At 38.6% G+C, this 27,569-nt stretch overlaps 1 protein-coding gene across 3 annotated transcripts in view; it reads right to left on the bottom strand.

Annotated features, from left to right (window-relative positions):
* tenm4 (teneurin transmembrane protein 4) overlaps window positions 1-27,569 on the bottom strand; it is a 287,914-nt gene that overhangs the window by 107,238 nt on the left and 153,107 nt on the right. For all 3 annotated transcript variants that reach the window (XM_088346405.1, XM_088346406.1, XM_088346404.1), the window contains 4 exons: window positions 17,427-17,528; window positions 15,339-15,533; window positions 10,841-11,041; window positions 4,327-4,512 (listed from right to left, as the gene is read on the bottom strand). In XM_088346405.1, the coding sequence (XP_088202531.1) occupies window positions 4,327-4,512; window positions 10,841-11,041; window positions 15,339-15,533; window positions 17,427-17,528 (684 nt within the window). The remainder of the gene's footprint in view (window positions 1-4,326; window positions 4,513-10,840; window positions 11,042-15,338; window positions 15,534-17,426; window positions 17,529-27,569) is intronic.

Raw genomic sequence — 27,569 nt, 5'->3', positions numbered from 1 at the left:
AGACGAGATACAGCAGTGCTTTACTTGCGGTCGGAAATTCACACGCGGTTGGCCGCGCGAAAAAGTTTTGCGCTGCTCAAAACTTTAGACCACGTGTAACCGCGGGCGGCACACGAGGTAATGACGCGGAAATGACGCGGAACGACGTGCTCTGGCCGCGGCCAGGGCGTGGTTACACATGGGTAGGGCGCGAAATTTCAGGGGGTAATCGTGGGTGCAGCACGGTCATAGCATGTTCTGTGCCTGTATCGCGGTGTTACTACGTGAAATTAGCGTGTTACGCGTGTGACGGTCAAACGCCTTTCTCCGCGTATATACAGCGCGATTTGCCGAGCACACGTCAGTTGTGCTCGAGACGTCAAGGGGGTGAACATGGATCCCCGTCAGCGTAGTGACCTCGTCTTAATCCATTTTTATTTCTTGACATTTCTTTTCATTTCAAAACAAGATAATAAAATAAAAATGAAAAAATTACAATAATAACATATTGGCTTCTTCGGTGCCATAGCTTGAAATCTTGATCTTCACGGGACTTTATCTTGAGCGGTTATGATTTCTACAGCCCGGTGTTATGCCGAGAAATGCATCCCTGCCGAGATTTGCATAACCTCGCTACTACAACCACTTTTACCTCGTTTTATCTCACTTTTAGGGAATGTAATGGCGAACATATAACCAAATCCACTTCGTCTTGCATTTGTTGGGAATGTAATACAACATAAACCATTCCGTCTTTGTTTTTGTTGTGAACGTAATCGAACGGTAATGCACACCGTATATAAATCACTTTTGAGAACTGTTATGCACTCTACCGTAAAGCTTATTATGCAGAAATAAGCTTTATGGTAGAGTGCATAACAGTTTCAATATGAGCGATTTGAATAGAAAAAGGCAAAATAAACATGTTACCTGCTCAAAAGTGATTTGTATACGGCGTGCATTACCGTTCGATTACATTCACAACAAATACAAAGACGGAATGGTTTAAGTTGTATTACATTCCCAACAAATGCAAGACGAAGTGGTTTTGGTTATATGTTCGCCATTAAATTCCCTAAAAGTGATATAAAAGTGAGATAAAACGAGGTAAAAGTGGATGTAGTAGCGAGGGGATGCAAATCTCGGCAGGGATGCATTTCTCGGCATAACACCGGGCTGTAGAAATCATAACCGCTCAAGATACAGTCCCGTGAAGATCAAGATTTCAAGCTATGGCACCGAAGAAGCCAATATGTTATTATTGTAATTTTTTCATTTTTATTTTATTATCTTGTTTTGAAATGAAAAGAAATGTCAAGAAATAAAAATGGATTAAGACGAGGTCACTAACGCCGGCTTGGCAGCTTTTATACCCGTCGTCCACACGAGAAAATGACGCGAAAATGACGCGAAAATGACGCGATGAGGAAGCGGAACAGTCGCCGGCGTCTGTTTCGCGGGCATACCACCGATGAACAGCGGGTTGGCCAATTTTGCGCATTTTCCATCGCGGGCAACCACGGGCAAAAAAACCCGCAAAATTTTACCCTCGATACAGACGCAAACGGCTGTGTGACCGGCCCCTTAGATACATATAAAATAACCCCCAAAAAACGTTACAGTATGATGTCCTTTCGATTGGAGTCATGTTATTTATTGGAGGTGTATCTCACTCAGCCAAACTCACTTGTATTGTTCTACTTTTCCTTTAAACCTTACTTGAATAATGGTTGTCCGTTTTTGTGTCTCGGTTGCTTGCTCTCTTTCTCTGTGTATTTCTTTGTGACATTTTCTGTGTCTCTCTTTTCCCTTTTGTTCCTCAGTGTCGCAGTTGCTCTCTTTCTGTCATTGTCTCCCTCTCTCTCTCTCTCTTTTTCTCTCTCCCTCTCTCGCCCTCTCTTTTTCTCTCTCTCTCTCTTTCTCTCTCTCTCTCTCTTTTTCTCTCTCTCTCTCTCTCTCTCTCCCCCTCTCTCTCCCCCCTTCTCTCTCTCTCTCTCTCCCTCCTTCTCTCTCTCTCGCTCTCTTTCTCTCTGTTTGAATAAGAAAATGTATTATTCTACTTAATTATATTTGCATGTATTTTTTCCTTCTACAGTGAACGTCCAAGTTACTTCATTTTTGAACTTTTTTTTTATAATAAATCTCATTCATGTCGAGCAACTCAGTGTCTCACAACAAAATGTTCATTAACAATATATATGATATAAGGAAACACATGTACAATATAACATATTAAACTACAGTGGAACCTTGGTTTTCGAACGCCTCTCAGTTCGAACAAATCGGAGTCCGTCCAAAAATTTTGAGAAACTCTTGTTTCGCTGTTCGGTCAAAAAATCGGAGTTCGAACGCCGGGGTGGATGTTTCACATCACATTTTTTACTCCTTTTAATTTTCTCAGGTGCAATTGCACCTCCAATACACTGGGGGACGTGTAGCAAATGGGCCGAGTTACAGAATTTCACAACACCGATGAAGCTGCAGCCACCAGAGTCATCATGACTTTAATGACACTGTCACGAACCACTTCCGAAAAGTGCTAAAAAGAAGGCAGAAGCAAGTGTCATTGGATAGATATTTTAAGAGAAAATAACATCCTGTAGCCAGTCATCCGTAGCAAAGAGATTTGAACGTGTGAGCACCCCTCAGACAGAAGAGCTCCCCGAAGTTTTTATGGAAGGGGACTCTCCTTCCAAACAATAATTTTCCTTCCTCCTCCATCCCTCTCACCGTTCATCTGCGCTTTCTGCTGACCACCACAAAGGTAAAAAATATTTTCTTTATCCTTTTTTTATTTTTACATGTTCATGTTAGCGTAATCTTTTGTACAATTAGCCTGGGTTACATTTATGCTATTTTTGTCTTAAAGGTAAACAAAGGTAAACATTCAACGATTTACATTATTTGTAATGGGAAAAATAATTTCTGTGTTCAAACAAATCGCTTTTCGAACAAGGTTCTGGAGCGGATTATGGTCGAGAACCGAGGTTCCACTGTACATAAATAAACACGCTCGAAAAAAAAATATGGAGTAAGATTTTTTTGTATTTTGTGAGGGAAAATACAGTTTGTAAGGGCATGGAGGTTGACAGGTATGAGTATGCCTCCGAAAAAACAGTTAGTATTAGGTGAAAATCAACACAAAATTGGTAATTTCTTCAGTGTCAGTAATAAGTCGAAACATAATGCAGAAAGTGATAACAACGGCAATAGTTCGGGCACGACAAAACGACAGAGAAATTCTTGGGAAGGTCGCGGAGACAAGGAAAACACGTGTGTTGAAACGAACGATTCGACGAAAGAAAATAAACAAAAGAATATAGATTAATATAATTATTTCAGCAATATTATTTTATATCATGTAAAATGTTGTGAACTGAAAAATCTTGAAGTGATAACTGATTTGTATTACCAATAAACTGTGATGATTAAAACTGAATGAAAATATAGATTTATATTATATATTTGTCGCCGATTTACAATTTCAACCTCGATAACACTAAATTTTGGGGACCCATAGATCTCTGCTGGGACCCATAGATTTTTGAGCATGCAAGTCCCCAGGACCTATCACTTTTGTTGATGTCTCGCTCTAACTCTACTTCTTTCTCTGTCTCTTTCACTCTGTGTTTTTGTGTGTGCTTGTGTCTATGGTGCTCTGTCTCTTTCTCGCTGTCGATCTCTCTCTCTCTCTCTCTCTCTCTCTCTATTGCTGTGTCACTCTCTCTGTCCTCTCTTTGACTCTTTGTGCCTCTCTGCCTTTGCGTGCCTCTCTTTGTCTCTTTCTCTGTGTCTCTTTTTGTCTCCCTCTTTGTCAAAGTCTTGCTTTGTGTCAGTAGCTGTGTGTTGCTGTCTGTCTCACTCGCATTCTGACCTTAACTCTCGCTCACGTTAAAAAGTACAATGTAAAAGAGCTGAAGGACACCCACTTTACACCAAAAGACGTTAAAAAATCCCAAACTGGCTACAGAGTCTATGTATTGTCCCGACAAATAAGAGTCGATAAGCTACCATAGAGTAAAACGTTTTGACAAGTGTAAACTCGTTTACAGGCAAAACATACAAAAACAAAGAGAGGTTTTCAAAAAAAGTCTTACAATTCAAACAAAGCCGAAGGAAAAGCAAACAGACACACACAAGCAGCCTGATCGGAAATGAAAGAAGACGATGAGTCAACTCAAAGGACACCTTAGCACATTCCCACATTAAAATGCATGAAGGCAAGCGCCGGATCCTTGAGTAAACCAGTTCATGCTTTACTGAGTTGCACAAATTCAATTAAGCATGCTTCCTCCTCGCTTGCTCACTTGCCCCGCCCTTGAAACAAACGCCGGGCCCCTTTCTTACCGATGGTGCAATGCTCTCCATTCCAGCCGGGGCTGCATTCACATTTTCCGTCCCTGCAGGTGCCGTGCTCATTGCATCGTGGATGGCATGCCCGTTGCTCACACCCATTACCCGTCCAGCCCTCTTCACAACGGCAGGTGCCCGCCATGCAAATCCCGTGCCCGCCACAGTCGGCCGTGCAGATCACTGTTTGAAAAGGGGGGGACACAAATAAAAGAAGGATCCGGGAGTTATTGTGGCGGCCACGCTTGGCTACCTTGTCTCAGAGACTTTGAAAGGAACCCGTCGGCTTTTCACACTATACAAATCTAATAAGAGCGTTTAAAGAAAAAAAAAGATAAAGGGAAAGGACGCCAACTGTGACCGCCTTATGCCACCAGACTTTTTTTTTGTAGTAATGCACTTGTTACTAACTGCTGAATCCGTGAGAAAAAGAAAATATCTTAAGATACTCTTTTTGAGTATGATTAGGAAAAGAGGAAATGAGTGTTTTTTTTTCTGGCAAGAATGTAGTGTGGTTAAAAAATGATGATCTTAAAAAAAATTATGAGAGTAATCTGACAGCTTGGAAACTGCAAGGAAAAAAAGTACAAAATTATGATAATAACTAATGCCAATAGCTTTTAGAAGACTACGAAGGCTCGAGCCCTTTTTGCAAAAAGAATAAATAAAAATAAAATACGTTTAAAAAAAGGTCAAGTTATAAAAGTGATATCTTACCATGGTTTGGGAAGTTAAAGGGAAACAATCCACACTATTACTGCGTTATTTAAAAATACATATTTTTACAATAAAAAGGAATAAACTACAATTGACCTTTGAAGTGATCACAACATTTTGATTATAATTCAAATGCTAAGGGCAAGCATCAATTGTTTATGTATTAGTAAATGTATTTTCTAGTATATAACTATACTATGTAGGCTCAAAACACACCACAGGAAATGGTGCCTCCACAACCCAGGTGGTTAAGGGATCCATGAACTGTGATATAACTATGCAATAAGAAACCATCATGTCAAATGCAGTCAAATGTTGCAGGGATAAAAAAAATACACAAACTTAAAACAAAAACAAAAAACAAACAGAGCTAGACAATACGAAAACAAAAATGTATAAAAACAACAACAACACATTGAACAAAAACAAAACAAAACCAAAAAGTAGCAAAAAAATCCCTGAAACAAAACGAAAAACAACAAACAAAAACAAACAAAACTATACAAAAAAACATAAAAGAAAACAAAAACCAGAAAATTCAAAAAGCATAAAACCGCAACTAAACAGAAACCAAAACAAAATATAAAACAAAAACATAAACAAAAGAAGACAGAACACGAAAGAAATAAAATCAAGAAAATAAAACATAACAAATAAAAAAAAAACAACCCCCAGATCCTAATACACATCAGTAGCCAAGGATACATTAGCGCTGTTGATAAGAGAAAAAAAGTAATGAATAGTTTTTTACACAAACTGAAAAAAAGGTGGAAGGTTAAACTTTAGTAAAAAACCTCAACGCGATAACGAGACGCAAACATGTTGGCGTGATGAAGGATTTCAGCACCTCGTAGGGTGCAGACAGTATAAGTGAACATCGTACGCTAGCTCGTTAGCACAGAAGGCGAAACGAGCAACCGTCAACAACCTCGACGTTGACTCTGAGGTCTTGTGGGCGCAACCATACAGACGTCGAACTTCTTTTCAATATGTCAAAACGGGAAAAAAAAGTAAAAAACACGAAATGTAAAAAGCCAGCTCTGCCAAGGCCATTTGGAAGTCCGTTTTTTTCTTTTTTCTTTTTTCTAACACTTGTAATTTGCACTGGGCTCCGTTTTTTGAGTACATGGAGATTGTGAACAAAAACACATAAAAAACACTCACAAAGAACATTCACACTAAAACACACACCAACACGTCTATTCTATCTCTTTTCCCCCCACTGGAAGATAGAGTGGGATAAGATATGTATTGTAAGATAAGTATTTTTTCAAACACTAATGGTGCAAGTCATCCTATTTGAAAAGTTAGATAGGCCTGTAATTGTCAACAGGGGTAAACCTCAACCATGAGAGACAGAATGTGGAAAAAAACCTTTCCAAATTATAGTCGAAAATACTTATTTGGTCTAAAACAACCCAAATGGCTTGCTGTTAAAGAGGTCTAACTTCTTGTCACAAGGTCTAATGAAAGGGTACATAACAAAGTATTGAAATGAACCTCTGGTTTTGACCGAATACCTTCCACCATGCATTGCAAGTAAATTCTTTAATAATCAAACATTCAGTCACGTTGACAATCAAAAAGTAGGATAACTTGAAAAATTGGTGGTTGACTAAATACTTATTTGCCCCACTGTAATTTCACTCGCAATATACAAAAAATCTGCCACATATGAACCCGTATTTTTTAGCATACAACCTGCCAGCAGTAGTTGACCAGAGATAGTGGATCACGACTGCACTGGTGCTGTTCATTTTAGGAGGAAAGAATGGAAAAAAGAGCCACCATGAATTATATAAATGTGCTCTCTCGGGCCCTGCTCTCAGCCATAGTTGACTAGGAACAGTGCGGTGCATTTTAGACGTCCACTTTTTGCATTGTTCTTCGCGGTGTGAATGCATTGTGGATAGGAAAATATTCCACTATTCCTTAATCGGCAGAGCACATTTTGTCAGGATTGGCGCCTTTTTTGACCATTGAGTAACACAAAAAGTGAACTTCACTCGTGCCCCCACAATCCATTATCCTCAATTGCGTCAAGTGAGGACCGGCCAACCCACTTTTGCTGGCTCTTTTTTTTTCCAGTACTTTTTTTTCCCAGCAATCTATTATCCTCCCAAATTTCTGGGATGACCGGCCAAGGCCCTTTTAGCAGCCCTGGCAGCTCTTTTTTTGTCGTTTTTTTTCCGCCAAAAAGGAACAGCACTTATGCTGAAGCGATCCATTTTTTCTAATGACATATCGCTGCTTAAGGGACAGGCTAAAATAAAACACACTGTTGTGGCCTTGTTCTTCTATCGAAGGTTAATTATTTCTGAGAGCAAATGCCGGCAGAGTGCTTTTTTTTTCTTCTCGTTCGGGCCGGTAAAGCGTGCCATTGTGGCCCTTTCAAAAATTAACTGTACTGCTTTGGCTGCAATCCATAATCCCTGGTCGAATATTGCTGAAAGCGGGGGCTGAGAGCAATTTTTTTGTCATGAGTGATGAGATTTTATTTTTTCTCGTTCATTATGCTTAAAATGAAATGCCGTGTTCTTGCCACGATCCATTATCCCCAGTTGACTGTTACAGCGAACACAGGGTGACAGAGCGCTTGTCAGAAAAAGATGGGCTACTTGGTGGATCTTTTCGTATTGTGGGGGCTTCTGGCCCTTCAACCATGATAAACAAGGAATACAATACCAGGAGACTGTTTTTCCAATTGGATCACGTTATGTTGTGGCCAACAAATATAAACGAGCATGCATACCGCAGGCCCGGCTTAAGACTCCTCAGGAACCGCACAGCAAGACAATCTAATCCTTCGGACGCATTAAGGCACTGAATTTATTGAGACTCGTCCTGTAGCTTAGCGAAGCATTACAAGAACTTCTGACAATAAACAGGATAAAGCGGGATAAACTGCAAACTCATCATCATTTACAGAGCTCGCTACTCCATACGAAAACAAAATAACCCCGCCGGATTACCTCTTTAAGGCACTGCTCGGAATATCCGAGGCATCTTCTAGAGATTGTCATCTCGGGGAAAAACAAATTGCTGTCTGAGTGGAAGCAATCGAAGGATGGTGTTTATCTGAACGAGATTGTAATCCGCCAGGGAAATATGGTCAGAAAATGCGTTGATTTGCCAAGGAAATTACTTTTGCAGTCAAATGAAAAGATCTTGACAAGCTCCGAAAGAGACAGCGTGTATTAATTCACCACAAATGTTCCCTGTAGCTTAGAACAGATACTATTTCAAAGAATTAGAAATATTGTAATGAGCAAAGTAATTGAATTAAATAATTGTTATTGTCGTTGAGAACAACAAAATACATTTAATACATTTTTCAACATTTGTGAGAAGCATGACAACTGAATCACAAAACTCATCTACATGCGTGGCTAAAGAAGGAAACTATGGAAAAAGGGGAGGCTCTAATGCCTCAGCTGATTTATGGAACCAAGTGACATTAGCTTGCATGAGCAACTTTGGAAGACAAGTAACACAGGAAGCGTTAACAATAAATATGGTGGTTTACCGGCGAGTCGGAGCCTGCAGCATAGTTGATAATATGAGTGGCTAGTAAAGAAATCACAGAACTAAGCGGCATTTATTTTCAAAAGAAGATGTGGTAGGTGAAGGTGAGGGACACTGAAAGATGAAGAAGGAGCCGCTAACATTAAACATAGTAGCCAGCAATGAGCCATAACCAGGGCTAGTGAGCAAAAAATGTGGAAAAAATATGTATTACAGAACTGAGCGACGTTCACTTATTTAGCCAAGTGTGGAAAGCGTCTGACACTGGACGATGAAGCAGGAGCAGTACATGGACTACATTTACTGTATATAACACTTTACCAGTCACTGAGGACCTCCAACGTGCTTTACAATACACTTCACACACTTTAGGCATTTACACACACACACTAACACACACACACACACACACACACACACACACACACACACACACACACACACACACACACACACACACACACACACACACACAGACACACACTAACACACACACACACACGCACACACACTCATAGCAGAGTCAGCCATGCTAGGACAGCTAACAATAAAAATAGTTGCTTGTGGCGAGCCTTAACCTGCAGCCAAGTGGCGAGCATGAGTGACTTGAAAAGGAAACAGGGAAAAAAGTGGATCAATCCTGAATAATGTACCTTATCAATAATTGCTTGCATGTTCAGCTGTGGGCAAGGTAGAAGACAATAAGGGACAAAGCAGGAGACACTAATATTTACAATTGGCTGCAGGCTGAAGCTTGCTGCCAGTGGCTAACATGAAGGGAAAAAGTCATTGAATGACAGGATTCGGCAACCATCACATGCAGGACACAACTGTGTTCCATTGGGACAAGCTAACTTGGCAAAATGTTCATTAGAGCTTCTATAGTAGCACGATGACGGCCAATTATGTTAATTTATTAAGCAGTGTGTGGTATGATGACCAATTTCTAAACCTACTAGTCATGTTTATGAGAATGTTTATAGGGTTTTGCTTATTATTTGAATCAATAGTGTTATATTTAATTGATCAACACCAACGGTCGCTAAATAATACACACTGTCACTTTAAGGAAAAATCAGACAGCTCTATTAAGCCAACACAAAGGTAAAAACCATTAAAAAAAGAAAAGAAAACAAGAACATATAAAACACAGTCTCCACTGCAATCTGTTTTCTTTATAGCCAACTAGCAATTACTCGGAAAAATATATCGAATCAAGACACGCCAACGCGTTAATAAGAGCTGACAAAAATGTCAAGGTTGTTGTCAGTTGATGTATACCCCCAAAAAAAAACCGCTGACAAAAAAAAAAAAGTTTAAAATTGCCTCCCTGCACGCCGGTTCAAGGCACATGTTTTAAACACATGGCCCATGGGTCAAATGTGGTCCGCCACATTACTTTATGTGGCTTGCAAGACAATACTGTGAGAAGCACAACATAAGAATAAGACAATGGCCTGCAGTTTTAAATATGTCCACTGGATGAAAGCCAGGCGCCACTCGCAAAAGACCCACTGTAGCTGTATTTGCTGACTACCGTTAATCAACCAGAGATCACTGGGGAAACCCATTCCATTGTTACTTGACCGAACATGAGCATCACAGTTTAAAGCAATAGAAAAAAATACAATAAAAATATAGCACCAGGATGTCTTTGCAGAAGTTTAGGTAAGCTTTAGCTCCTTTCCATAACAGATAAAGGGTTCCCCTGGGATATTTCCAATCAAATGTAAGACTTTTTAGGACCCTTTCAAAACCACTTCAAAATAAATTTTAAACTGCACCTATCTTGCACCAATTCCGGCATACATCCATGAAATAATGCAAAATAATCTGTCAGAATAACTAAGGATAACTGCATAAGACAAGAACAAATTACAGTTTCCATCCCAAAGTTACATTGACAATGGCAGTGAGTTAGAGACTGACGACGTGAAGTGCCAACATATTGCTGCATTTTCAAAAACCATCATCATTTATCGGTCAAGGATCGATTAAGTCAGAGAAAATGAAAAAGAATTCTACAATACAATGTTCCCAACTTTTGTTAGTTCACTTAATATACAGTTATTAGCTCTATCACACAGATAAAACAGGGACAAAATTGGGACATTTGAGAGTTAAATGTAAGACTGGTAAACAAAATGTAAGACATTTCCCAAATCATATTTACTTTTGAACCTCCAAAAAGACCCCCAATCCCCCAGCTAAGGTGAGAATGTTTGTAAATGAATGCTAATGCTAACTTTGTTCTTCTTATCAAACTCACCAGTGGCGCAGTCGTGACCAGTCCAATTGGCGTCACAGGTGCAAGTCCTGGCTTCGGGCAAGAAGGTTCCGTGTCCGGAGCACTGATCCATGCAGGAGGCTTTGGGGGTCTCGCAGGCCTGCCCCCCCCAGCCCACAAAGCAATGGCACTCGCCCTGGACGCAAACCCCCCGTCCTGAACACGTTGGGTCCAGGCAGTCCACTAGAAAAAAAGTGCAGAGAGATGTAGAAAACTAAGACCTAGCTTAAGTATTTTGAGCAAGACTTTCAGCTTGGATACGACTAAAATATTTAGTTAGTCGCACAGCACGGGATTTGGTCGCATAATTGTTTGTGGAAAACTCTAGCATGAGCTTAATACCCGTGTGTTATGTGACCATTTTTTGGAGCACTTGTAAATTTGGTCTCACATGCGTGTAAGTATGTCGCCATGCTGTGCCTGTGAGTGTTGTGCAGTATTTTGGGGCAGACACAATTCGGTATTTGATCATTGTCGTGGCTCTGTTCATGTTTTATCTATTTTGGGTTATTTGGCTAAAGCAGTGGACCAGTATCTTTTTTGACCCAATTTGGGTTATTTAATCAAAGTAGTGGACATGTTTTTGACCCATATAGGCAATTTAACAGAAATAAAGGATCGGTCCATTTTTAAACTCTTTGGGTTATTTAATCAAAGTAGTGGATAGGTCTTTTCTGGACAAAATTGGGTTATTTGATTGAAACAGTAGATCAATCTATCTTTGACATTATTGGGTTTACTTGGAAAAAAAAAGAAGAGGGGTGGTCAATGGTTGGCCCTGTTTGTGTTATTTAATTGAAGTAAAGGATCAAAGGTTTTGGTTTTTTTGATCCAAGTAATAGACCATTCCATTTTTAATTCTTTTAGGCTCTAGGGTTATTTAGTCGAAGTGATGGACGACTTCTTTCTTGACCAAATTTGGGTCATTTGATTGAAGTAATGGATCAGTCCATTTATTACCCAATCCAGACCATTTGATCAAAGTAGTGTCTATGTCCACATTGAACCAAATTTGGGTTATTTGTGAAAGTAATGGATGTGTTCGTTTTACACCAAAATTGGGCAATTTGAACCAAATAGTGTATCAGTCCATTCTTTAATACAATTTGCGCTATTGGATGAAATGAGTGTAAGTCCATTTTTTAATGTTATTTTGATTTTAGTGGACAAGACCATATTCGACCCAGATTATTTTTTTTGTCAAAATAATTATTTTATCAAAGTAGTGGACCGGTCTATTAATTTACCAATGTGGGTTATTTCATGAAATACGGGCATTTGTTTATTTTTGACAAAGGGTTATTTGATTAAAATTAGTCCATGTGTGCCCTAATTTCTGCTACTTGATTGAAGTAATCAATCAGTCCATTTTTAAGCGATTTTGGTGAATTAATCCAAGTAGCAGACCAATTCATTTTTGGCCCAATTTCTTTTTTTTTCTGGAAGTTGTGGAGTAGTCAATTTTGACCCAAATTAGGTTATTTATGACCATGTCTTTTGCACAGAAGTTTCTGCAATCCCTCCATTACATTAACAGAGCAACCCCCTGTCTTTTAATTTTAATTACATTGCATGTGAATATTTTGTCCCCTGAATGCCTCACACAGATGGCAACGTGAGAAAAGGGTGCTTGCGGCGTCAGCGCTGTCCTCATTTAAATTGACATAACCTGAACATAAAGACGTCGGTGCTACAACAAAGCGCAACTTTGGCATGTGTCCAGATGGTTGGTGGGGGTGTCACCCTCCAAAATGTGAGCACCAACTGACAAGTAAGTCGCCTGGCAATTAATCACGGCCGGCTGAAGGTCGACGTCAAGAAAGGTAAAAATGTTTGAGGCCGCTTTCCCCCTCCTTGGATTTCATCCCGCCGCTAACCGCTGACACCCCAAGCCCCAAAATAGAATGAGGGGCCCGTCGATGACGCGCACCCCCATTTATCAAACACCATAGTGCCATTTTTCATTCTGAAATGAGAACTTCGAAACACAATGGCCGCCCAGCTCTTATCTTCCCGCCGCCGGATTGCTATCGGTCTCCGTCCGGCGACACAATACGCCGATTTGTTATTAATGCGGTCAGTCAGTAGCTGCCAATCACAGACATTATGGATATAACCGTGATATTGTTCATTGATGACCGAGCAGCCAGGTTGGTGTTTTATGGCACTTGTCACAAATATGATGAGCCTGACACCAACCAACCACACACTTTGTGATAGTACAAAGTAAGTATGCAGGACAACCATTGTTTTGCTACCTTCACCATGGCAAATAAATCCGATATTGATAACAAATATTTGATTTGATTTTTCTTTTCTTTTTAATTTTGGGTATGTTTATTAGCTGACGGTTAGCCACCACCACCACCATAAATACTCCGCTGCTGAGTCGTTTAGCTTCCTGAAAACGTTCAGCCACAGAGTTCAAGCTTCTCCTCCGATAACGTCCTCCATTAGTTCCCTCCTCATTCCAAATGTATCCATGTATTATTTTTAGATATTTGCAAGATATTTTCGTTAAATACAAAACTAATTATACACAATTCAGAAAACTTCTGCCAAATGTATTAACTTGAAAGATGATCATTTTAGTAAATGTTTTCACTGGACATTTGCATTGTATATATCTATATTTTGGCATTAAAAAAAATTTCATTTTGCAATATATCTTAGGATACTTTCTTTTGTAAAATGAATAAAAATAATACTAAAATGAGAAAAAAGATTTCCCAGTCATATTATTACTTTCTGAATTTTTATATTTTGTATGCAACATTTTTGTTTACAAACAAAAATGAATTTAAAAATAAAAATAAAAATTGAGTGTTGTGAGCTTTCCTTGCAACAACATATTTTTCAGCCATTTTGAAAGCACAATTGTGAAATATACAGTCTTTTTCTGTACTTTACATTGCACGGAATATTTTGTAATGAAAACTTCAACAGAATTGTTTAGCTTTGGCGCTAAGCCAGGTGCTGCTCGCAAAGCATTTACTTTAACTCTTTTTGCTGACTGCCATTAATCAACCAGAGAAAATTGATGAAACCCATCCTAACATTATTATACTTAAAATAGAAATCACGTATGCACCGTTTAGGCAATATGGAAAATACAAAATATAAAAGGAATAGCACGTGTGTGTCACGGTTGCCATGGTTCCCAATTGGCCCTGCCCATTTGGTGCCAGCTGCGGCTCGTTGAGAGATTAGCTTTCTTTCTATATTAAGCTCAGCGCTCTCTTGTTTTTTTGTCAGTCCATCAAACTAACTTCTGCCCCACAAGATGTGGGTTCTGACTCGATCCTGTTTTCCTGTTGATATCTTCAGTCCGGTATTGTTCCCATTTATTTTTGTCCTGTTTAATTTCGAGTTCCAGTTTTGTTTTATGTCTATTTTGGTCCTGCTTATTATTTTCTTCAGTTTTCGTTCCCATCTAGTTTCGCCTGTTAATTACCGATATCCTGATTCGTTGTCAATCCTGTCTGTCCCTTCTTGTCCAGTATCGACCCCATCTCTCCAATATCAACTTTGGCAATTGGAATGGGTCTCGTCGGTCTCTGGCTTCCTGTCCTTCCACGCCAGACCGGCTGCCTAACGTGCATGACTCCCCATTTCCCATCAAATAAAAGGCTTGCGTGAGAACGTCACGCGATTGGGTCCTGATCCTGTTCTGGTTCCTGCCAGTGGGTGTCTTGCAGAAGTTTAGAGAAGCTTTACCTTTCTAAATTAGATATGAAATCTAACAGTGAAGTTCCCAAAATAAGGAAAACATTTTTCAGAAAAATATAAAATAAAAAAGCAGAAATATTGATGATAATAATTCAATTTATTTGTTCCCCTTAGGACAATTCACTGAGGGGGTACGTTCAGTAATGTTGCAGCAGTGGGTGCATTTACAGTACCTGGTCGTTTAAAGTTTAAAGAAGCTTTAGCTCCTTTCAATGATAAATGTGAAATCTAACAGCGACGTTCCCATATTCAGGTAAACGTAGCAGAAATTCATTTACATTATGAAGTAAAACATTCAAATTAGTGTTTGTATACAATTTTTGTCACTTTCCAGTCTGCACAAGTTTACCAGAGTGAAATAAACTGGAGTGGAAATGAACAAATTTTTTTTTTTTGCTTCCTTGAATACAAATGCACAGTTGACAATCACTACAGGAGATTAAATCATAGTGCAGGAAAAACAATATTGAGGAGAAAAAACTATCAATAATTATTTTACAATCAAATCTTAAATCTGATCACAGTTTAATTGTGAGGCTCTGTAAAGATACCCATTCCTCCAGCTTATGAACACTTTTTATGCCATTAATTTACTAGTAAGGCGCCTATGAGAAAGTATTTTCAACAAATGGCCCTTGCGTTAAAATTTGTTTGAAATGCTTCTCTATAGTCTCCATTTCGCTGTATTGGTTTTCCATTTCCATACTTTCTCATTGTTTATCATGCAAAATTCATCCAACTTAGTCCTTACCTTCTTCGCAGTTTTCGCCCTTGTACCCCGGGTTACAGATGCAAGTTCCCACGATGCAAGTGCCGTGCTGGCTGCAGGCCACATCTACGCATTGGTCGGTTGGTACGTCACATTCTGAACCTTTCCAGCCGCTGTGGCACATGCAGCGGCCTTTCAGGTACTGACCGTTGCCGCTGCACAGCACAGGACAGGCGGCTAGGAATAAAAAAAATACAGTTAATTAAGTGGAATCGGAGAGTTCGGACCGTAGATAATTTATTACAAAGTGGCTTACGAGTGAGATGTTTCCAAATGGACCATCTAGAGTGTTCGCCCAGCCCGTCAAGTGTGAAATTAAACAACTATGTCAAGTTTTCGTGGACCGCTTATTTAGGGAAAAAGGGTTGATACGGAAGACCCCGGGATACAGTGATCCCACCTTATGATATTTTCACTTTACGGTGTTGAATAAGATGTTTTTTCGGCTACTCTTTTTGCAATTTTCCTCCCTATACGACATCAACAACTTGGCGTAGTCATTCATATTAGATGCCTGTCTGCCATGAGTTGGCATTATAAAAATTCTGTTTTCTTATTAGTTCGCATCAGGGCTTCATAAAAAAACCCAATATGCATTTGCCTGAACTGCAAGTCCTTTCTCTTCATTCAGTTCAGAATCTCATGTGTGACATATTTGCGAGTCTGCAATACAATTCTGCATTTTTTTTGTACTGTATTTATTTGCTATGGGTCCAGTGATGCTTAAGGGACAAGCAAAAACATGATAACCATGGAAACATATTGTCGCATTGTTGGAACCAGTCGATGATCGAAACAAAGTATTCAGATTGAAAATCATCTAAAGTGGAAGTTTTAAAACCTGTTTTAATCTGCCGTCCGCTTTGCATCCACTCACTACTCCACTCGCCCAGCTCATTTCACACCATAGGTAAATCAAATTTAGTGTTTTCTTCACACGTATCACTTTTAATATATTTTTTTCAATCCAGTGCAATTCATAGTTCGGAAAATACATCAATGCAATATTAATCTTTTCCATATAAAATGGTCGTACATGATGACTCAAGATTTTTTTTTTATTGCCAAAGTTTGGGTTATTTGGTCAAAGTAATGTATCAGTCCATTTTTTAAACCTTTTGGGTAATTTGATCAAAGTAATCAGCCATTTCAGGTTCTTTGATCAAAGTCGATTTTTGACTCAATTTGGGTTATATGACTGAGGTATTGGATCAGTCCATATTACCTATGTAGGCTGCTTGAGCTTAGTAGTAGACCAGTCCATTTTTAAAAATATAGGGTTATTTTCAATCATTTGTGAAAAAATTGAGTGAGTTGATATTATGGGAAAATTACATGTTTTTATCCAATTTGATTGTTTAATTGTCTAAGTATTAGAATAATTCATTTTTGACCCTAAGTTGGTCCGAGTTGGATTGAAGTAATGGATCAGTCCATTTTTGAACAAATTTTGTAGTTTTGGTGTGAGGTTTCTGCAATCGGCCATTATATTAAAATAGAAATCACTCGTCTTTTAACTTAAATTACATTACCCATACTATATGGATTCTGTCCCCGGAACGCACACGCATGGCAAATAGACAAAAGGACACATGCGGCAAGAAATTTCTGCAATTGAAGTGTTAAATCAACCTGAATTTAAAGGAGATGCTAATAAAATTGCTCGATGTAATATGAATATCAAAATCATTGTTTTGCAATTAGTAAACAAATCCTTGATGAATAGCATCATTAGTAACCTTTCTATCCGACACAATATTTGAATAAACGCGCCGGCGGAAGGGAAAATATGCTAATCAACCAAGAGCGCTAAGACATCATTACGAGTCTATTATAAAAAAAAGTAAAAAGTCAAAGGCTTAACCTTCATTTTTCAAAATAAAACACGATCTTGCTTGGCTCCAATGTATTTTTATATTAGCAGTCCAACCCTCAGCACCAGTGAGATTTTGATTTAACCCCCACACCAAAGTTGTTTTGGTTTCAACCAGGGATCCAATTTTAGGTTGTTTGTCTTATGTAAAACCACACAAATTTTCTGACACACATTTTAAAAAAGGCCACATTTACCTCGCCCACAATCTGGTCCGTTGAAGCCTAGGAAACAGCGGCAAGTTCCCGCCACGCAGTCGCCATTCCCGAAGCAGCTGCTGGGGCATTCTTCCACAGAATCTTAAAAAGAGGAGAAAAGCGACAATCAGAGACTTAGCTTATTTTGCGATGCTGGCGCCAACCGGAGAGCTAGCTACTTTGCAACGCTAGCACCAACAAGAGAGCCAGATCTTTTTGTGACACTAGCCCCAAACAGAAAGCTAGCTGTTTTGCGATTTAAGTGCCAACCAGGGAGCTAGCTGTCTTGAGATGCTAGCGCCAACCAGAGCGCTAGCTCGTTCCCGATGTTAGTGGCAACTAGTGGGCTAGCTATTTTGCGACGCTAGCATCAACCATAGAGGTAGCTTTCCTCAGATGCTATTGGCAACTAGAGAGCTAATTATTTTTCGACTCTGGTTTTTCAACCAAAAAACTAGCTTATTTGGGATGTTAGTGCCTACCAGAAAGCTAGCTGTTTTGCAATGCTAGCGCCAAGTAGAACGCTAGCTCATTTGCAATTTTAGATCCATTCAGAATGCTAGCTCTGTTGCATTGCTAACGCCAACCAGAGAACTAGCTGTCTTGAGATGCTAGCTCCAACCAGAGAACTAGCTCATTCACAATGATAGTGCCAACCAGAGAGCTAGCGGTTTTATGATGCTAGCGCCAAACAGACAGGTTGTTTTTTTGCGATACTAATGTCAACCATAGAGCAAGATCTTTTGCGACGCTGGCGCCAACCAAAGAGCTAGGTCTGTTGCGACACTAGCGACAATCAGAGAGCTAACTCTTATGTTCCACTTGCGCCAACCGTAGAGCTACAGTGCCGGGCTGTATTAGCCCTTTTTAAGGTGACAGGTGATCAAAATAGTTTGAATATCACACAGACACCCTGCTCTAATTTACTACCTTTTTGGGAAAATTGAGTTATATAACACGAGCCACAACCAAAATTAATTTGCACCACCTTTGTTGAATTTAAGAACTCATTAAAATTACACTTTTATTAAAAGTGAAGCAGGCTAAATCTTAAGAACACAATTTACATGCCACGATCTAAAGGTATTTTAGAGAAAATAGAAAAAAAAGTGATTGAAACTTTTAGTCTGGAAAAGGTCACAAAGCCACTTAAAGCAAACCACTATCATAGCTCTACTAATGGAGAAAACTGGGAACAATTGCAAACCATTCTAGAAGTGGTCTACCAAATTAGATTACTCCAAAAGTGCGACGACAGAAGAAAGAACCTAGAAAAACATCCGAGCTGGCCTCAATTACGGGCAGTGTTTATGACTCTACTATATGAAAGGCACTGGCCAAAATGGCATCTATGGTGAAAATCACAGCTGTCAAAAAAGAACACAAAGAGTCCTTCCTCTCACATTTGCCAATGAGCATCTTGATTATGCTCAAGACTTTTGGAGAAAAATTCTGTAGCCTGATGAGTATAAAACTGGTATAAAAACTACTTTGATGATCTGAAACCTTTGTGAGTGATAAATATGCAAAAAAATTAGGAAGGGGGCAAACACTTTTTCACGCACTGTAGCTTATTTTGGCAGTGCTAGCACCATGCAGAGAGCCAGTTATTTTCGCGACGCTAACGCTAGCCAGAACAACATTCTTCCCAATCGTTCTCAGCCTTAATTATTATCCCCGCGATGTTAATGACAGTCCCCACTTCCAACTGAACGAACGTTTTCACAGCGAAAAGATTCGCTTTGCTGCTGTGAACGACTATTAAATGGAAAAGCGTGCAGAGTTAAATATGTCCAAAACATGTGAAAGTAATACGTTTTTTGAAATTACCACAGACAAAGTGAAGTAACGATGGTAGAGATGCACACTGTCAGGTTTTTTTTTTTTTTTGGTACAGATACCTATAACCGATATAATTCTACTCCTGGAGACAAATAAAGATATGTTTTTTTTTTTTTTTTTGGGGGGGGGGGGGATCGGGGATTTTGAATTCATATTATATTTAGAGGGCAGCACGGCGGCGCAGTGGTTAGCGCGTGTGCGGCACAGTTCTAAGGTCTTGGGAACCTCCTGTGTGGGTTAAATCCAGCTACCGGACTTACTGTGCAGAGTTTGTATGTTCTCCCCGTGCTTGCGTGGGTTTCTTCCAGGCACTCCGGTTTCCTCCCACATTCCAAAGATATGCATTTCAGGTGGATTGTCCGGTCCAAATTTTCCCTAGGTGTGAATGACTGAGCGAGTTGTCTGTCCCTGTGTGCCCTGCGATTGGCTGGCAACTAGTTAGGAGTGTCCCCTGCCCACTGCCCAATGATTCCTGGGATGGGCTCCAGCACCCCCGCGACCCTACTGAGGATAGGCAGTGCAGCTAATGAGATGAGATGAGATGAGAGATTATATTTAGAAGAAAATACAACCTCAGAATCAAATTTTTCTAATGTGTGTCTTTATTTTTGTTGATTATTACAATAACATTACAGTATACAGCTTTGGTAAACACGTCTTCAAAAAGTAGTATTGGAGAGACTAGAGCTACACTTTATCAAGCAGTTGAATACTATCGGTTCATGTATCAATAATAACGATGAAGAACAGATGTTTTATGAGTATTGGGTAATAAAGTGCATATGATTATGATTATGCTTTTTTTAATGCTCTACTTATAAACATAAGACAAATACTCAAATATTTATTGTCATACATACCATGGCAAAAAAAGTATATCACTGTAATACAATAATACTTAATAAGCAATAATCTCTTGTATGACTGATGGCAGATATTTAGCTATTTTTTTAATTTTCAATTTTAGTTTTTACAATATAGTTTTTGGGTTGAAATAAAAATGAAATACTAAAATGAGAAAAAGTCTTGCCAGTCAAATTAATGTGTTAATTTGAAAGGAGATGATTATACGTTTAGTACATTTTTCAAACACATTTGAAATGTTTCAGTAATGTCGGATACTTAATCTCCCCCCCTCCAAAAAAAGAAAAAAAATATATATAAATTAAAATAAAAAATTAAAATAAATTAAAAAATGTCAAAAATAATGAATACATATATAATAAATCTATCCATCTATCTATCTATCTATCTATCTATCTATCTATCTATCTATCTATCTATCTATCTATCTATCTATCTATCTATCTATCTATCTATCTATCTATCTATCTATCTATCTATCTATCTATCTATCTATCTATCTATCTATCTATCTATCTATCTATCTATCTATCTATCCATCCATCTATCTATCCGTCTGTCCGTCCGTTCCTCCGTCTGTCTTACTAATACTAATGTATATCACAATGAGAAATCAATTATAATTACTTCCTTCATTTTGTAACCGAGTAACTTCTGAGATTTAAATAAAAAAAAGATTAATGAGAAAACTAGAGCAATAAACAATACAGTGTCTTTAATCCAATCTGATTAACATACGTTGTTCTGAGAAAAAAAAAACCCATAAAAGGACAATTTATGGATGACGATGTTTATAGTTGACAATAAATTATTTGTGTAACATTGATGTATCTCTTCATATTTGCACCATCTTTTATTCATTGCCGTCTTTAAATATGCAAAGAGATATTTGGACAAATGCCTGACGTGACTTTAGTTTTCCTCTACATCAATCAAGACAGTGACGATGCAATTCCTTCATCGCTCTCAGAGAATCAACTATAAAATTCAAGTTAGTTGTTCTATCCACGCCTGAGTATGTTCCCTGATTCCCCTCCCTTTCGTGTTTTGTTCAGTTAGAACCATTTGGTCTTCTTCCATATTATAAACATGCATCTGTTGATGTTTTGTTCTGTTAAAGCTAGTTAGTGTTTTAACATTCCATAACACAGAAGTGTAATCGAGCCTGTGCTAGAGTAGTTTTGTTGTCCTAGAATTCTGAAGATACGAGTACATTTCTAACACATTATGTGTTACTGCTTTTCATGTTTTGTTCAAGTAGACCTCATTTGTGTCCCATATCCTGCATCTTCCTATTTTAAGGTTACTTTATTTAGAAATAGTTTGTGTTTAAAATTCTGTAGAAGGGCTGTGTAGGGTCTTTGAATTCTGAAGATCTAGTTAATTTTTCTTGTTCTTTTTCTGAACACTATACAATACAGAATCCTTTACTGTAAATACATCCTTGTCTAAAGTCTGCATATATGGGATCCACTTGTTTTTGTTCAGTTAGAGTCGGTGTTCCGACATATCCCATGTTTAAACACTTTCATGTTTTTTTCTGTTAGAGCTGGTTGACGATCGCATATCATCTAGTTGTTGTATCTATCTAAGCGGTTAGCGGCGATATAAGCCCTCGGTACTATCTATCTATCTATCTATCTATCTATCTATCTATCTATCTATCTATCTATCTATCTATCTATCTATCTATCTATCTATCTATCTATCTATCTATCTATCTATCTATCAGGGCATGAGTACCTTCCCTGCATCCCTGTGCTTTCGTGCTGTTTTTTGTTAGAACCAGTTGCTATTCTTTCATATCCTGCGTCTACTTGTTTTCATGTTTAGTTCTGTTAAAGATGGTTAACGTCGTAACATTATAACGTTGTTCTATCAAGGCGTAAGGAAGTTTCCTACATCCTTGTTCTTTCGTGATTGGTTCAGTTAGAGGTAGTAAGTGTTTCAGTATATCCTGCATTGCCCACCTTTCATGTGTTTGTTCTGTAAAAGCTGGTTGGTGTTGGGACATTACGGAATTGTTCGGTCTAAGTTAATTAGTGTTCAAACATCCTGCAATTGCTTCTTTTCATATTTGTTTTGTTATACCTCTTTCGTGTTGGACAATTATGGAGTTGTTTAATCCATGCACCATCTAATTTTCATGTTTTGTTTAGTTGGAGCTAGTTAGTGCTCCAACAAAACATTGACGGTCTCCCTTTCATGTTTATGTTATGTTAGACCCCCGGGTGGTTTTGGAACATCATGGAGTCTTTCTATCTACGTGTGACTATGCTCCCTGCATTCTTTTTTTCATATTTTGTTCAGTTAGAATGTTGTCTTCCCTTCATGTTTTGTTGTATTCTAATACAATCAGCCCTAGCTGGTTGGTGTTGCTACATTATGGAGTTGTTCTATCAAGGGATGAGTATGATACCTGCATCCCCGTCCTTTCATTCGTTTGGTTAGAGCTAGTTATTGTTCCAACATATCCTGAGTAGTCTTGTTTCATGTTTATCTTCTGTTGGACACGGATGGTGTTCGAACAGTATGTATTTGATCTGTCCACGTGTGAGAATGTCTTCTTGTGATTTAATGTTTTGTTCAATAAGAGCTAGTTAGTGTTCCAACATATCCCACATTGTTTTCTTTCATTTTTTTGTTCACTTACAGATAGTTAGTGAGCCTGTTAATACTTGTCCTAATTTCATGGTTTGGTCCGTTAAAGCAGTTTATTGTAAATGTTTGATCCATGCTGGCATGTGATACCAGCGTCCTCTTTCTTCGTGTTTTGTTCAGTTAGAACAAGTGGGTATTCTTCATATCCTGCATCTTCTCACTTTCATAATAATCATGGCACTCTCGTTGTTGTCAATTAATGATTATCCGTTCAGCCCTTAATCACAAGAGGTCTCAAAGGGCTCTACATACTACAAACTATTATTATACCACGGCCTGATCCAAAACCTACATAAAGGCAATGAAAACATCAAACCTCAGCATGAGGAAATTAAGAAACCTTGAGAAGTGACTGCACATGAGGTAATCCCTCTTCCAGGATTACCAGGCTGTAACGGATGTTGCAATGGGTTCAACAAACAGTACACAGATATCGTCAACATGAAATATAGGTCATTCATAAGCTATATTTTGTTCTGTTAAAAGTAGTCAGTGTTCCAATATATCCTGTTTCTTTTTCTTTAAATGTTTTGTCTATTTCTAGTTACTTTTTCCGCTGCCAGTTTAAATAATCCTCCATCAGGTGCCTTTCCTCACATGCCAAGGCTGTGCCTTACTTTAATTAAAATTGATTACTTGATTAATTTATTATTTATATTATTCTAACTGTTAGTGCATTTCTCATTGTCGCTTGCTGGGGCGGGAGGCAGGCCCAGACAAGTGTTAAGAGTAACTTGTTACAAAGGAACAACACATGTTCCTGCAACACATTGACTTTTCTCTGTAACTAGTTCTGTAACACGTCATCCTTAAAACTTAGTAACTTAACTATAACTCAAAGCATATATGTATCAAACATTATTTTGATTGTTAACCTTTCCTCAACAACACAATGCTAGAAAAAATTGACTCAGTGGGTGGGTGTGTCTTTATGTACCTGTAAATTACAAAAAACAGTTATGGTGGCACGGTCTCAAGCAAGGAGTATGAGGTTGTGGAATTCCTTGCTACTGATTTTCTGATATTCTCTCTACCATGTATATTCACATGTGATTGGTTTGCACAGTTTAAGAATAAAATCCTGAATATAGGGAGGGGGGGCAGGGGGGTGTTTATGTACGAATGTTTGGTTATGTGTCACCAGTAGCAAATGGTAGGCAGGGCGGAGGCGGTGGCGTGGCTTATACAGGAACAAAAAAATCAATGGGGCGAAACATATTTTTCCAATACACCATGCATGGAAAAAAGAAGAAAATGTCTTGGACAGTACCCATGAATGTAATTTGAAACTTGTTAGTCACTTACAGAAAAATGCCCCACTTTTGAGTGTGAGTAATCTGGATGGTATCAGAATTTTAAAAAAGTACTGCTAACTCTACATAATTGCATTTTTTCCAGTAACATGCTCAACACTGGGCGAGACAAAGAAGACAAGGGCGAGCCGGCTTGTTTCGGCCTGATTCTATATCAGGAAAGCATGGGACAACTTTCCTCAGGCGCTACATCATTACAAAAAAACTCCCCAAAAAACATCAGTGCAGGGGGAGGTTGGGCTTTCTTTAGCTGCAAGCTAGAGTGAGCGAGCTACTGCGTCCAAGCTACTGTGTGTGTAACGGCATTGGATGACAGTAAGAAAATGAGGTGTGGGATGTGAAGCATGAATGCCGTACAAAATGTCTCCCAAGGGTGCAATTATGCAGGCGAGCTTCTTGGCTAGAAGTGGGAAAGAAAATACGAAAGTATTGGGACACACCCCTTTTATATCGTTCAACCCACGGTCGGTGTGAGTCTAGGGAACGCTAAAGTACAAACAAACAAAATGAAACAACAGCATGAGAAATATTAGATATAGTTAATGAATTCAGATTCAGATTCAGATTCAGATCTACTTTATTGTCATTCTAGTACACGTGTATACAGAACGAAATGTCGATAAATCTGACCCGCACAGTTTCCTCGAATGTACAGATATAAGTAAAAGTTGTATTGTATTATGGCTACGTATAGTATTTTACCATACCATAGTGCCGATGGTGCAAGAGGAGTAGCTAACCAGATGTGCAAAATGGGCATTCAGGTTAACAAGTCAGGTAAACAGTAACATTAACACTGTAACAGTAACGCTGTAAGTACAATAGTGCAGAGAGCAAATGTGCAAGGAGTGGCAAGCTATAAAGAACTGCCAGTAGTGCAAAAAGTCAGATTAGCAGCCGTTAAGATTTAGGTTAACTATATGTTAGATTGACCATTTAACAGTCTAATGGCCAGGGGGACTAGACTACTGCGGAACCTGGTGGTCCTGCACCGCACACTGCAGTACCTCTTCCCAGAGGCTAGCAGAGTGAACAGTCCATGATGGGGGTGAGAGGGGTCCCCGATATGAATGAAAGTATATATATATATATATATATATATATATATATATATATATATATATATATATATATATATATATATATATATATATATATATATATATATATATATATATACTTATTTATTTATTTATAATTTTTTTCCTTTTATTTTTTGTTATTTTTTCCCTCTTATTCCTATTAGCATTATTGCAATAATGTATTATTACTTTTATTATTTATTAAATGTACCATAAATTCCGGACTATAGAGCGCACCTGATTATAAGCCGCACCCACCACATTTTAAGAACAAAACCGATTTTGTAATTACATAAGCCGCACCTGTATATAGGCCGCATACGCCCGTTGGTGGATTTTTTGATGCTGCCCCATGCTGTCAGGATCCACTGGCAGATTTGCGAAAAAGTTGCCTTTCGCATGCGGCCAGTTTTAGTGAAGTTGTAGTATTCCTCGGTGCATATATTCCACCGGTCTTAATCTTACCTTTTGTACTCGAGCGCCGCTGGCGGCCGTTAGAAAAATTACATAAACTGGCCGTATCACTGAATAAGCCGCAGGGTTGAAAGTTTGGGGAAAAAGTAGCGGCTTATAGTCCGGAATTTACGGTATGTGCTTTTTTAAATTAATATACCCTTTTCTCCACTTTACTTATTTTATTTATTTACTTAATCAGTTGTTTTAGTTTTCTGGATTATGTAAATATGTGGCTGAACGTGTTGTAAAGGTGAGAAATGGCATATGTACACATTGTATTTCAATGGAGACACCTATTTTTATAACCTGTTCAATGTTGTGCCCGCGAGCATTGTCATCTTGAACTTCCAAATGCATCCAAAAGCTGAGCATCAATATCCGCTTCTAAACTTTGGTAACATGTCATTTAGGTATATGTTCCATGACCTATTTAAGATGTTTATATACACAAAAAAAGAAACATTAATTAGTGAAAAAGACTTAGGTGGAAAGAAGCTACTTTGCAAGGTAAAAGACTAGTTTTTTAAAAAAAAGATGTTCGCTTCTCACATAGGGATTGTTTTTGGAGTACAATTTGACATTAGTTTTCATCAACAGTAGCTCAGGAGGTAGAGCGCTCGTCTTGGGGTCAAGGGATCCCAGTTCGAATCCTGGCTCGTCCGTGTTTCATGTCGAAGTGTCCTTGGGTAAGACACTGAACCCCTAATGCCCCCAATAAGCAGGTTAGCGCCTTACATGGCTGCAAGGCCGCTATTGGGAAATGTGGAGCACATTGTAAAGCGCTTTAGGAAGTCATTGACTTGAAAAGCGCTATATAAATGCAGATCATTTCATTTCATTTCATCATCAAAAAAAATGCTAGTTTCTGGTGGATGCTGATGCTGAACTGTTAGCAAAAGCGAGTTTAAACTGCTTGCGAGGATTTGCATCTCGATCCTCTAAATCGGGGGTCAGGAACCTATGGCTTGAGGCTCTTTTAATGAGTATATATGTATCAGAGATGAAATTACAGTATTGAACATTTCTCTGTGACAATAGTCGGTTGTTTATATTAAAATGGTACATGCAACCCAAAACAACACTGAGGGAACCTGAGGATCAGTCCAATACATATAGGGTACATTCTCAACTACAGTCTGCAGTCATTAACATCCCCAATTTTGGCAGTAAGTAGCTAAGGAAACCCTTCAAATGGAAGCTCATTAAACTATGTATATTCACTGTTGAGATATTTCATGATGAAAACTCAGTGATCAAACTTTAAATACCCGAAAACGCCAGCAAACCACTCAGAGCTATATGATTGGGTGAGCGGTAGAGGTAGCCGGATCTCTGGACACAGTGCAAGGGGCTCCTTTACTCGATCTGTGCAGTCTGCACCCAAGGTAAATACGACAATATGCTTATTGTTTGCGGTAATTTGTAACATTTTAAGTGGTGTATTGATGTTGATATGGGACACAGGCTTTGTTGTTATTATTTCATAGATTTATCAAATGGAATAAAATGTGCAGAAGAATTAGCTTTTGTCTGGAGAGCGGGTTTGGTGTTTTTTTTTTTAATTTTGTCTTAAAATACATTGAGTAGCTATCTCAAAATATTCTTGCTTTCATGGCTCTTTGGGTCAAAAAGGTTCCAGACCGTTGCTCTAAATGTATCAAAAATCTCAACATCAGTATCCATCCCAAAACTGCTCACTAGTAATAACATCTTCACCTTCCAAAAGTATCCAAAATCTTAGCATCAGTATCTGTTTAGAAACTTTGGTTCCATCTCATCTATTTATATGTTCCATCTCATATTCAAGCGGTGGCTGTCACGTGTAATGGTCCGACCATGAACGCAGGCTTCTTTCCGCTTCGTGTTCTCCTCGCCGAGCAAGCGTGAATATTTTTTCAGCCGGCAGCATAAATCAGCGACTTCAT

This window comes from Urocampus carinirostris, chromosome 10, assembly GCF_059441175.1.
Source record: "Urocampus carinirostris isolate Australia breed hairy pipefish chromosome 10, RoL_Ucar_1.0, whole genome shotgun sequence".
Classification (NCBI taxonomy): domain Eukaryota; kingdom Metazoa; phylum Chordata; class Actinopteri; order Syngnathiformes; family Syngnathidae; genus Urocampus; species Urocampus carinirostris.
Note: the sequence above shows the minus strand (reverse complement) of the source record. Positions and strands in the feature narration are given on the sequence as shown.